The 13656-nt window shown below is 41.5% G+C and overlaps 1 protein-coding gene across 1 annotated transcript in view; it reads right to left on the reverse strand.

Annotated features, from left to right (window-relative positions):
- svild (supervillin d) overlaps positions 1-13656 on the reverse strand; it is a 70978-nt gene that overhangs the window by 11251 nt on the left and 46071 nt on the right. Inside the window, 6 exon segments of the mRNA XM_034708356.1 lie at positions 1824-1971; positions 8820-8952; positions 9765-10039; positions 10076-10366; positions 11616-11718; positions 12796-12893. Of these exon segments, the coding sequence (XP_034564247.1) occupies positions 1824-1971; positions 8820-8952; positions 9765-10039; positions 10076-10366; positions 11616-11718; positions 12796-12893 (1048 nt within the window).

The raw sequence follows: 13656 nt of genomic DNA on the forward strand, positions 1-13656 counted from the left end.
TGAGTTTTAATAACCGGTCACTGTCGGCCGTGATCACGCCAACCAACAAAGCAACAATCAATGTTTGAATGAATGAAGAACTTCTCCTCTTGTCTCTCCTCTCTCCCGCTCACACACTCTACACCTCTTCTGATGCCTTCACTGACTGTCAACACTGTAGGAATTAAGAACATCTACACTGAACATGTTTAACAAACAGTAGAGTTGTTACAGTATTATATGTGTTATAACTTTTCTCCTGATATCATGTCACCAGTACAACTGGATAATGCTAGCATGACAGTTGTGAGTACTAACAGCAGCCATGTTTGTTTGTGTTTTTAACTTTCACTATGATAATGTTTTGGTGAGGACCGGTTTTGAATCAGTCACCATCATATGGTCGCAAGTCAGCGGCGCTCGTGCATGTGAGCGGGGGGGGGGCGTCGTTTTGGAGGAGCTCCGAGGGAAGAGGGGAGGGGTTAGACGGAGTCCTGAGGAAATGCTACATTCAAATTCATGCTAGTTTTCCGAGAATACCAACCCTAGCTTTAACTGTCAATGATGATTTCCGATTGGTTAATATTAGCCTCCAATCACTTCCTTTCACTGTGCTTGATTGTCACGTGACAGAGAGCTAACTAGCATGAAATCAAAAGAGCTGAAGAGAGAAGATGATGAGACCGCCATGGTTACACAAACATGTCACTGTGAAGTTGTCGATGGTGATGTGGTGAATCTGGATGCAGAAGCAGCAAAAGAGGCTCACAGTTTTCAGTGAAGGCTGACGGATTTTTGAATGGCTCTGCTTTAAAAATGGCACAATGCACTGCATTCACTGTAAAGCTTACAGGAGGTTATGGGGGCTTCTAATGTTTTACTAGTGCTCTTAACTTTTTAATTGGGAGCACCAGCGCTACAGAGTAAAAAAAGTTTATTGCAATCCCTGTTGCGGGAGGAATTTGTTGGTGGCACTGTAATGGGCTCCACATATGGTGTCCAACATATTATCTGAAAAACCAACTGCTTAGTGTGGTTGTAATGTTGAGGATCGGCTGTGACACTGCAAAATGTTCTCTATGAGGTGCTAATGACAGCACAGGGGCTGTTTGTTTTAGATAATGGTGTTGCTGGTTTTTATTCAAAATATGAAAATGAAAAAAAATGTGCAAAGCTAAATGTGGAACACCCTACCTGAAGATCTGAGGGCTGCACAGAGCATCAACATTTTAAAAAAGCAAACTCAAGACCTACCTTTTTAGTCTCGCTTTTAACTGAGTTTTATCCTTAGCAGTTTTATTTATTCATTAATTTATTATCTAGTTCAAATTTTAGTCACTTTTATTCTACTCTATTTGTTTATTTACTTATTTATTTATTTTAAGTATAGAATCTTATTTTTTTTAATGGTTTAATATTTTAGTGTTTTATTATCTTAGAAATTTATTTTATTTTGGTGATTTTTTTTGTGTGTGTTGAGCAACTTATTTTTATTCATTTATTTGATTTGATTTTTTTTATTACTATTGTTGCATATTGTGTTCTTAACCTTAGGATTGTGGGGTGGGTTTGGGGTCGGGCTGGGGCTGGGATCTTTTTCCTAATTTATTCTATTTTAAGTTGTTTTTATGTACAGCACTTTGTGTTGCAATGTCATAGTATGAAAAGCACTTTATAAATAAAGTCTGATTGATTGATTGATTGATTGAAATGTAAGAACTAAAAGCTGACTACTTTGGGTAAAGCCAAAGTCATACAGTAGCTTGCAGAGTCTGCCAGATTCTCCACAATAAGCACTCCCACCTTCAGTCACACCTTGTTGAATAAACACAGAGTATTATTACCTCTCTTGGCCATGCGTCCGGCCACAGTGAACTGGCTTGAGTCATTGGCTGCTCCTTTGCCTTTGTTCTTCCACTGCTCCTCCTTGTCTTTAAGGATCTTCATCCTCTCTGCCAGCGACATCTTTGGCCCCACGTCCACGTTGGACTTCTGTAGGCACATGTCAATTCAACTTTAGATTTGGACTTGTTTAAGGAATGTAGGTCGTGGACTCTGCTGTCTGATTATATCACAAAGGAAAATACAGTAATGAGGGTGCAGTGGAGTAACCGCCAGTGAGCCAGAGAGGCAGTGAAGGATATAAAAGGCTGGAGTAAATCAGAGAGGGATTACCATGGATCCCATATCTTTCTCATTATTTCTGAAAGAGTACAACTTTTCTCGATAACAACAACTGCAAGAGGTTTCTCTAGTGTGATTCAAACTTTATTTTTACAATGAGAAAACAAAGAAAGAAAGACAGGGAATGGGAGGCCTGGATATGGAATGCCAAAGTCCCTGATTTTAAACACAGCAGCTCAAGGAATTGGCAAGCTTTCTAAACATGATTTACCTGTGCTGCCATTTTTGCACCTGAACTCCACCATTAAAAATGAATTAGCAGAGCTTTACTGGCCTCCTGCTCCCGCTGGACCCCAGGAGCTGTTACAGTAATTAATGATATTCCACCTCTAAATATTTGAAGCGTTTTATGGCCCTGCCTGGGTTTTTACGGGCTGCTTCCCCATAATTCTCAGCTAATAATGAGCAATTCACTGTGTGTAATGTAGCATGGGTGTTGACTTCCTTTCTATGTTTCACAGTCTTACAAAAGCAGAGTCCTCTCCAAAGTCCAGGCAGAAAAACAACATGACACAAAGAAAGAAATGCATGAAAGTGATTAAAAAACTCTCCTAACATTTTGTTACATATGTAGACTTCATGTGAACTTAAATAATACCAGATCAATAGCCGATTACTGTATGCTGCAGAGGGTGACATTTAATAAGCATGGTCTCCACTGTTAGATCTGAAGGGGTCAACTTAAACATTCACAGATATCAACAAAGGAGAATACAAAAAGGTTGTGGCTGAAGAGTTGCACTGCTGATGAAATCTCGTCAGTGTGGCCTTTGTTGAGGGAGAATATGCCGTCTACTCCCAAATTAATCACATGAAATTGATGTTGTTATAATTTGTGTCATTGACTGCATCCAAATGTGTGAAAACACAGCTGTCACAATCAGTTCTCCATAGAACAAGCAAAATGCAAGCATGTTGAGGGAGAGAGCATTGCTTGTAACACAAATAATGTATCTAATTTATTGTTATAAATTCTAATTTTACAGTATTTCTGTGAACGCTCATGCTGCATAAATAATACAGTAATTTCACAGACCCTAATACACTGATATAACCCTGTATTTTTTTATGCTTTGAAGACAAGATGTCAGGCAATGCATGTACTGAATGACAACTCTGTGATATTTGTTGTACATGCTTCAATACACCATACAGTAAAGGAACGTCTCCTCTGCACTCAAACAAATCAAGACAAACCTTCTCTGCAGTGCTCACTCACTGATCAGTGTTTGTTTTTTTTTGTCCCATTATTGTTTGACCTGTAGTGATCAAATATCAGCCTGACGTACAAGAAAAGTTCAAAGGATTACATTTAATCATACTGGCATACATGCAGTGACAACTTATCAGGGCTGAACATTACACTGAGCCCTTGCTATTTTAGTGACATGAGAGTGTATGATACATGCAGAGCTAGTTCTGCAAAAGTTTTGAGGCCAGCATGAGTGAAAAGGGGATTATTTTAAAATCAGAGAGCCTAAAAACATCAATGACTCTATGCAGGACAAAGACAAAAGCTTCACCGTGGGAGCAAATCCTGCGATAAGCTACTACGCACTACTATACCTGTCATCTCACACAGCCCCTCCAGCCAGATGCCCATCTCTGGAGTCGATCAGAGAAGGGAAATACCTCGGCCTGACAGGACCCCGGGGAGGTGGGAGGGAAGGAAAGGGCCGGGGTCTAAAAACCCCCACAGGAAACCATTTTTCTCAGCCCTGCCTTACTGTATAGTGTATTCAGTACTTTGGCCAAAACCACTGACACAGATATCGACCAGCTGAGGGGCCGGCTAAACCACATCCATGTAGCAACAGCCTGTGTGGTGACAGCACCGATTTCTCAGTGGTGAGTGTGTGAAGTTGTACAGAACCCAGATAGAAAAATAGAGGGGGAAAATATGATTGGTAAATTCCATGCAAAGACACACATATACGTGCGTTCATACATGCACAAACTCACCTGAAGGGACGGGGAAAGGTTGACAGGCAGGTGTCAGAGTCAAAGAAAGGGGTAGAGTCCGCAGGTGAGGACAGAGGAAGCTGGAAAGAAGAGGAAAAGAAGGAAGTGTAGTCGGAGAAGGAAAATAGGACAGGGGAATTATCAGAGGGGTAGAAAAGAAAAGCAGGGTAACATGAGACTGCAACAGCTGGAGTGAGTGGGATTTAGCATGGCTGAGAAGAGAGACACGGGTCATTTAAAGTCTGGGATGAAGTTTGAGAGGATGGGAGAGGAAGGAAAGGGGAAACAGACTGTTTATAACAGCGCATGGGGAGAGAAAACAAAAGAAACTCTAAACCGAAGGGAAAAGTCTCATTGCTTTGGTGAGAAAGTCGGATATCTCACAGTGAATTAATGTTCCACAAATGCTGCTCTTAAGTTGCTTATATTAAGAGTTCACTCACAGCTGATTCAGGGTAATCGACTCATCATTAAAGCTCCTGTGAGAAACTTTCAGTTTGTTTTGATCTTGGTGCCCCCTCAAAAGTGGTACTTGTTGCATCTTTGCTGATCTTTTCCTGCACATGTGTGAGTAGTGTGTTCTGTCAAAAAATAAATCACCCTGCTATCTCTGAACAGATAAAGGAGGGGGGATCTCGTCTGACACCCACCGTTTCAGAGGGTCCTTTCAGACATGCACTCCAGAAAATTTCTAGAGTTGACTGTTCACACATGACCCCTCACATCATGAAGTCTTCCTTTTCAGACGACTGCAATGAAATGTACGTAAAACTTCAGTTGGAACTTTCAGTTTGTGTCACTTTTGCTGCCCCCTGGTGGACAAAGTGGTCTTCGCTTTTTTGTGCCCTGCTTGAATTGTGTCTACTGACCAAAAAAATCTCATCCTGCTGACTTTTGTCAGTCTCATGTATCATTTACAAACGGCAACGTCTGGTCTCAAACGATGAAGCCCATGCGGAAGTGTTATAAACTGCAATTCATCGAGAATCCGCTTGAGGCTGGCTGCAGAAACACCAGAAACCACATAGACACCAATTCAAAAAGACGATCTTTGCAGCATTAATAAACATGTTTTCAGCCTGGGTCAAAAAACGTCTTGGCTCTACATAGCTAATCTCTCTATCGGCACACACTGTACGGGGGGTGATTTTTTTTCTAACGCGACGGTTCAGAAGATATTAATATTACGAGTTTTTGCCCAAATAAGGACATGACTGACTTGACTACACATAGCTGTTGGCTAGGAGGCTCAAACTCCGCCATTTAACGTCACAAAATGCCTGGTTGAGTTCCGCATTTCCAATATGGCTGCTGCTGCCGATTGGCTTCAAAACAGCGCTCAGGAACAGATAGGTGACGTTGCGCATACTACGTCCATATTTTATACAGTCTATGATCACTGTATAAATATACAATTTGGAGAACATAAAAAAGGGCTGTTTCTTCAGCTGCTCGTCAGACATCTACCCATTAGCACTGGTTTCAGACATTAAAAAACAACAGTATAGAAGTTGTCCGTCCTGTCACTGATGGTCTTGTTTGTTTTTGTATATCATATAAAGGCATCAGTCAGAATTTCGGTCCTTTACATAAACATAAAAATTACTGGAGCTTTAAAAATACGTTGGCAGACAAAGCAGCAGTTGCATGCTTGGACAGTAGTTTCTGCCTTTATATCAATGCCAGGAGTGTTAGAAATGTTCCAGTGTCAACACATGAGTAAAGAAGACCAAACTGGAGAGTAGGCAAAGTACGAGGCAGTCTCACAACACGTCAATGTTTTTCTCATCCCATAATGCTCTACTAGGGGTCACACTATTGTTCTACGCCAGGGGTTCTCAAACTTTTTTGGCTTGTGTAACCCCTTTCAAATCGTTTTCAGCCAAGTACCGCCTTGTATGGCCGAGAAAAAAAATTCAGGAAATTATATGGGAAAATAACATGAATAAATGTATGCATGTGATTTTCAGTAGTGGTTCCCAAACTTTTTCTGTAGGGCCCCCCTTTGTGGGTGAAAAAATGTTCACTGACTACTATTATTGACGGCCATCAGGAGTTATAATACTTACAATTGTTCATCTGGCCTCAAGTCACAGCTACAGTCATCTCTACTCATCTTGATCTTTAGAAAACCAAGTTTTAATACACGTTGAGGCAGGTAGAGCCATGGTAACAGATGAAAATTCCTGGTCTAAGCGGTTTTGCAAATAATATATTTTATGAATGAATATGCTCAATTTGGAAATAGTGCCCTATTTGATGTTGCATTGAAATAAAAATAAATGCTGTTGAAAAAGTTGTCTTTAATCAGATTTTTTTATTTCATTTATTGTGATGCAACTTTTTTTTTTTTTTTACATTTGTCAAGTACCCCTTGCAGTACTACCACGTACCCCTAGAGGTACGTGTACCCCCATTTGAGAATCACTGTTCTACGCAATAGTGCTTCCTTTTGAAATGTACTACTTAGTAGCTCTGCTCATGCATAGAGCCATAATTCTGGACACTGGTCTATTTAGAAACACTTCCCTGAAATATCAAGGTTTCATAATAGAGTACAAAAACATGCCTGCCTTATTCTTACATTACACTTAAACCCTGTTTGTGATTAAGTAACACTGATAAAGAGTGTAAACTAACCACCACTGCTATTGATTCAAGCTAGGTAGCATTTTTGGACCAAGCAGCAAAACTACACAGAACTCATGAAATAAATGTCATCAACTCGTGGCCTGCTGTGAACTCTCTTGACAATTTCCTGCTGCGTTCACACATGCAGCTTACTTGTACATTTCCAGGAAGTTTTCAGGTGTTGTGTGAAAGGGTGAAAGCAGTATATAAAGAAATGCTCAGTCAGTCTTGTCACTGATGGTTTGTTTGCTTTTGTGGGTCATAAAAAAAGGGATCAGTAATCATTTCAGTCTGCCTCATAGCCAGTCAAAAACTCCTCACAGGAGCTTTAAGTTGATCAACATTTATTGTCTGGGAACCAAACGATCCTTAGTGTTTGTTGGACTGGATCAGACCAGTTTTCAATGAGTCATCACTGGAAAACAAAACCTAATCATTAAGTAAATCCTTCAGGATTCACAAAAGTCTTTAAAAGTCTTTGTGGACAGTACACTTCAAAACTGTTATTTAAGGCACTGTCAGAACTGGATTTAAACTGAATCTGCAACCAGGGCCTCACTTTTAAACACAAATGTGGTGTGCAGAACAGCTTAGCAGGTTTTACAGGAAACATCTGGAGTTGGTTGAAGGTGAGCGTGTTGTGATGCAGGCATGCTTCATTCCCAGGTTTCCCACATATCAGCCAAACAGCGATGTCAACATCTGCCCTGGCTTGGCAGCGTGTGAGATAAAGAGTACATGCTTACACGAGAAACCGGCATCCTTTCCTCCAGAGGGGAACAGAAATGTAACAAAATAGTTCCATCATGCGAGTAAACGCACCACAATGCCAATCATTTAGCCATCCCGTGTATTATCTGTCATCTGAGTTATATCCTCAAAGTAGAAGCCGCAGTGCACAGCAGGTTCCAGACGAATTTACAGGCAGCGACCACAGATAGACTTAAGAGGACGACATCTGCAGACAACCATTTGGCGTCCGCTCATGCATGTGAGTGTTGAAGACGCAGTTTTTGTAGTACTGGTGGAATCACACTAAACTTTTTGTGGACTTTGTGTTGATGTGTCGTAACATAGAAAGACCACACTCTATGTGAAAATGACTTCAGCTTTCAGTTTTTTGGTCAAGCAGGGATTTTTTTCACATTTTTAGCTGACTGTACTTAATTCTTTTTTTCCAGACTGGGAGTGGATTTATTCTAAGGTTAGGTCATCATTGGATGAAGAAGGAGCCAAAACCAGAAATCCCTCAAGAGCATCATTGATCTGAACGAGCTTCGAGCCAAGAGATAGTCTGCATGAATAAAAATGACATCACTGCAGTTCTGGGGATATCCATGTCGGGTTTTCCATGAGTGTAGCACTTTTCTTTCCTCAGACTGAGCATGCAGTGCTTTTAACAGAGTGTGATGATGTTTTTCCACTTAAAGCTAAGCGAGGGTGGTCTTGTTTGCTAAGGAGGAACGCATGTCCAAACCTGCATGCAGTTCAAAATATGTCAGCTATTTTAAAAGCTGACCTAAAGATGGTTGTATACATTTATGGAGCCACAGAGTTCATACAGAACACAAAAACCTGCTGATTATTTTTCTAACTTTAAGGGAAGTAGAGTGCAACAAAGGAAGGAGGCATTGGGAGGTTTGCAGGTGTTTTGGTCATGGTGGAGGGTTTTTATCTTAACAAGAGGAATGGGCGTGTCCCTCCTTCTCAGTGGGAGGCTGGTTAAGCCCTCGATCTCTGGATTTGGCATCACCACTCCCAAATTTGCCACACTCCCCCACCCCAAAAAGCCCCCACACTAACCTCACACCCTCTTGGCAGCAACTCTGGGAAAATAAGCTGATTCAGCAGGGGAAGAAAGTGCATCCACAGCCAAATGGTTCTTTCTCTGCACAGAAAGCTGAGGGGAAGCCTAAACATATGGCAGGATCTCCTCATTACCTCAGAAAACAATGCACTCCCAGCAAAAAAACAGGTTTGCTTTGCAAGGAGTCCTGACCTGTTAGTCAGATGAAACTCAAACAAATACAAATAAGGGAGTTTGCTTCGGAAAACCAACTAACCTTTTTCCTCCAGGCGTTTTCAGCATCTTGAAGCTGACCAAAGCGATCAGATAGTGGTGTTTGGATCGTATCAGATGCTCTGGATTTCTTCAGTCTGACCTTCCTCTCAGCATCAGTATTAATATCCATCAGTCTGGAAAAGGAAAAACAGATGAACTTTTCCCCTCATTAAAGGGAGCACTCATAATTTTTGTTATTCATATATGATTATATTATCAGAAAGCTGCAACCTGAGCCTTAAACTTAAAGAAGTATAAAAGTCTCACTCCCTGGCTTCCTGGCTATTTTTAAGACTCCTAACAAGTCCTGCTAATACAATAAAGTCTTTTTTGATGTTAGTTCTGGACTCGAAGAACAATATACTCTAGCCTTATTTCTCTACTGCAGTATTTGAAAGAGAAACGGGCTGCTATGACTTCAGAAAAGTGTGTTTCCAGGGGTAAAGGTGTGTGTTTTCTTTGGGGAAAACGTTCAATCATTCTCACTTTCTTGTCAGAAACATGGGGTTTGTGTCAAATTAGGCTACCCCTGTAATCAGTAATTGTTGCTGATTTCCTGCACATCAGTTTGAGAGTCGTTTTACTTTCTTTCTCTGGGGGAATTCAAGTCACTGATAAAAGTCAGAGAAACATGCTCCATTGGATCTGGATTGTGTAACCATGTGAAAATGTGACTGTATTCTATTTGTGTTGTTTTGTGTGCTTGTGTGTTGAAACCTATTTTGTGCTCCCGCCTTGGCCAGGTCACTCTTGAAAAAGAGGTTTTAAATCTCTGAGTCTCTTACATGGTTAAATAAAGAAAGAAAGAATGTGTTAAAAAATGCTGATTCAGAAACATGCAGTTAAGCACTTTCACATCTTTGGCACCCCCCTGTCAATCTATTAGCTATTGGTCCCAAATAATGCACATCATAGTGTGTGTGTTTGTTCATGCACATCCATTGACCTTTGTTTGACTCCTGAGCCCAGGCTTCCATCCAAACTGCTCTCCAGCTCATCAACATCCTCCGACACCGAGGACGTCCGCTCCAAGCTCTCGACTGGCGAGGGACTCCGCATCTCCTCAAAGCTCCCTCCGCTGCTGCTGCAGCTTCCCCCTCTCTGCTGTGTGTCAATGCTGAAGCTCCCTCCATCTGTGATTTCCTCAGTGAATGATTCATCCTCTCTGTCACTGTCCCCATTCACCTCCTCCTCCTCCTCCACCTCCTCCTCAACCTCCTCCTCCTCCTCCACCTCGTCCTCCACCTCGTCCTCCACCTCCTCCTCCTCTATCTCCTCCTCCTCGTCCATCTCGTCCATCTCCTCCTCCTCCTCTTCCTCCTCGCTCTCATGGTGACTGAGGGTTATGCTGCTCTGGCGGGCAGGGGGCACGCGCTCCGTCGTTGAGCCCTCGCTTTGGTCAGACTCCAGGCTGGTGGAGCGGCTTTTCTTTAGGATTCCCTTGATGCCCCGAGGCCCAGAGTCTTGGCGCTGCAGGGAGCCCGGCTGGCAGGAGGGAGAGGGAGAGGGAGGGGGGGAGGCGTCTCTGTTCTTGCCGACATCTGAGGACTAGGAGAGGGAGAGAAAAAACCCAGAGAGAGACCAGCTATAAGATTTAAAATTTCTGATATAGCATAGATCCACATTTGCACATTTTTGCTCCACATAAACGCAGACAAGGCTTTGCTTATTAATTCCTCAAAAATACAGACTTGATAACACATTGTCCTGTTTAAGCATGTTCTGCACAGCTGCTGTTTTGAAGAGACTCAGGCTGAAGTTGACAGAGTAAGTGGATTCAAGGGAGATAAAAGTAGAGAAAAGCAAACATAAAAGTCGTCTTAGAGCAACACAACGTCAAAGAATAATGATAAGAGGAAGGGTTTGAATGAAAAATCCAAGAGGTAAAGGTTAGGACCAAAAGAGGCAGACAGAGTTTCAACAGAGTTTCAACAAATAAATAGGGGGTTTCATCCTTTGTTGATTAATCTGCAAGGCTTGAAGGACATCAGACATTTTGAAACACATTAACAGAAAACATGTTGTGCTTAGAGTGATCCTGTAACTTAGAAACAAACGCCTTTCAGTCATAAAACTGTGACTAATTTGAGAATGTGGTCAAGCTTTTTAAAGGATAACACCGTAAATACACAAAAATGCAAAAATGGACAGGTATTAACCCAACAAAACGCAGCCTTCTATGTGTATTCTATATGCTTAGATGATACATCAGCAGCTGGAACAACAGCAGACGTCCTGCTGACAGGTAAAAAGGTCACCAGGGAGTGCTGATTTAGGAGGAGATAAAGGGAGGTATAGAGTGATTGCGGCCAGCTGGGTGTGAGAGTTCAATGCTAACCAGGTGGTCGATTTAAATTCAAAACAGCAGGGTGTGTGTAACAGGAGTGTGTGGTGCATACAGTATGTGTGCATTCTCTGATTACACGCGTGGATCGGTGCAGGATCAGGCTGACGTAATTACATTTTACACACAAGTTTTAGAATGTGTGTGTGTGTGTGTGTGAGAGAGTGTTTGCATTACAACTGTACATCAATGACTGACATGAATTACAAGCTACACCAAGCTAAGCAAAAGCAGATCCAAGAGGTGCATGGAGCCAAAAGGAAGGTGAGTAAGAGTTTTGGAATTGGCTCAAACAGAACGACACAACGGAAAAATATCATCTTTCCAAACAAATTCCAGTGTAGCTAGTTTTATTCTCACTCTCTAATGAGTTAAGAAAAACATGTGACAAATAACTTGTATGGTAGAACTGTGTAACATGAAATCATTAAAAGCATCGGGATAAAAACTGACCTCTTCTTCTTCTTCTTCTTCTTCTGCAGTGGCAGCATTTTCACACTGCTCCTTCCTCGCAGGTCCATCTGTGGAGTCGTTGTCATCCATTGCTTTGTTTCTGCTGCAATATCAAACACAATGGATCAGCCAGTTTATTATAACACTGCAGCAAGGAGCTAGCTGCAAATGAAATTGAAACCAAAGCTTTGACAGAGCATTTAACCACCCTGAAGCACTAGTACAGTAAGTTAAATCTTACATCAAGGTTAGATTCTGCTGTAGATGGCTTTGTTTATTTGATTACTGACACAAAGGGCATTACCAAAATCAATAAACATGAGCTCTGAGCCAGCATTAAGTAGTTGAACTTCAAATCAAACACTGATAAGATCTGACGTGATTGTCTTCAACCTTTGGAAGGCAGTGATACCAAGACATATTCACTTTTGTTTTGAGCTTCCTCCAGAGCTTTGTGTTTTCATGTTATTTTTTTCATTCTCAAGTGAGCTCTCCAAAAAGGATATTTGTTGTCGTGAAAGCATGGCACGTCTTCAAAAAGGGTCAGGGACAAGGTCCAGCTGCTAAAAGCCAAGTATAATAACACAACCTCTGACATGGGAGGATACTGAGAGGAATGAACTTTACTTTTGTCCTCCAACTATCCACTCATACACACACACACACACACACACACACACACACACACACACACTGAGTCCAGATCTTTTACTCCACAGTAACTGTGCTAAGTACAGTCTGGCTCGCACTGCTGCAGCTATTAAACTCAGTCTGGTTTGCATCACCATGGCTACCACACAGCCCTGAGTGTTTGTGAGTGTGCTGGGGTGCATGTGTGTGTGCGTGAGAGAAGGTGTTTGGTATTAAAGAAGCTCTGCAGGTTTATCTGGTTTATCTCTGTAAAGGTTTACATCATTGCACAGCCCTTTGAAACTGTCTGTAATTACCCGTGTGCCCTGTTCAATCAGTGTGTGTGTGCGTGTGTGTGTGTGTGTGTGCGTGTGTGTGTTTGTGTCCAAAAGCGATTCTTTTCTACTTACAAGTGTTATAGCTTAATGCAGCAACTGTCTATTAGAAGGTATTTTTGAAGTAAAGTAACAAGTCTGAGCAAGCTTGAGAGCTTAATTCAGCAGCTAACCCTGCAGCAATAAAAAAAATAAATCAGTATAAAGCTACCGACCTGGTGGAGGACTCCCTGTCTTCACTGCTCATCAGCTGACACTTCACTCTGTCGTTAGCACGTTGGCCCCTACTTCCATCCTCCGTCCCCTCCTGGTCCTACAGGCAGACAAAAAAGTGACTGTTACCTTCGAGTCAAGATTAGCACTGAGAGAAATCCTGCTGAAGTCCTGCTACGGCTGTAAAGAAATAAAAACGTCACGATAAAGGAAGTGAATGAATGAATGAACAAGGCTCCACCTAAACACTTAAATAGTTAACCCTTGCTTTAACTCCTCAGACTTCAGAGGGAGTCATCGTGAAGTGCTTAGGTAAGGATGAGAACACTCTGAGAACAAACACTAAAAGTGGAAGAGAAGTACTGTGGTATGACATTTTCCACATTAAAGTAAAGTGCCCTTAAGGGAGCCTTTATGATTGTTTATAAAAGTTTTCCTGACATTTTGTAGGTTTAATTATATCCCGGAACATTAAAATACTCTGCTTTGTATTGCATTTTCTTCTAATATATTATTAGTACCTGGTTAAAATTTCTTAAAGCAAGCATAGCGTCCCTTTAAAGTCCAGACTCTATGAAAAGCTGTTTCCAATCACACTGAAAGGTCCACTTTTGGGGTTGTATTCACCAAAGGTTGCACAACTTTTGATCCAGTAAATTCTGTGCAAGCAAGTTAAAAAATTAATATTGAATCATAATAATGTCCATGCACCACAAATTGCAATGCAGAGTAAAATGCATCTCTGTACCCTGGTGCTGTTTGCTCGTACTCTAATGAGCCTTTATGCATTTATGCATTGCCCCTTTATGCAAAGGGGTAAAATTCACCCCTTTTCTATGTTAACGATTCTCATTGCAATAAAC

This window comes from Notolabrus celidotus, chromosome 18 (assembly GCF_009762535.1).
Source record: "Notolabrus celidotus isolate fNotCel1 chromosome 18, fNotCel1.pri, whole genome shotgun sequence".
Taxonomy (NCBI): Eukaryota; Metazoa; Chordata; class Actinopteri; order Labriformes; family Labridae; genus Notolabrus; species Notolabrus celidotus.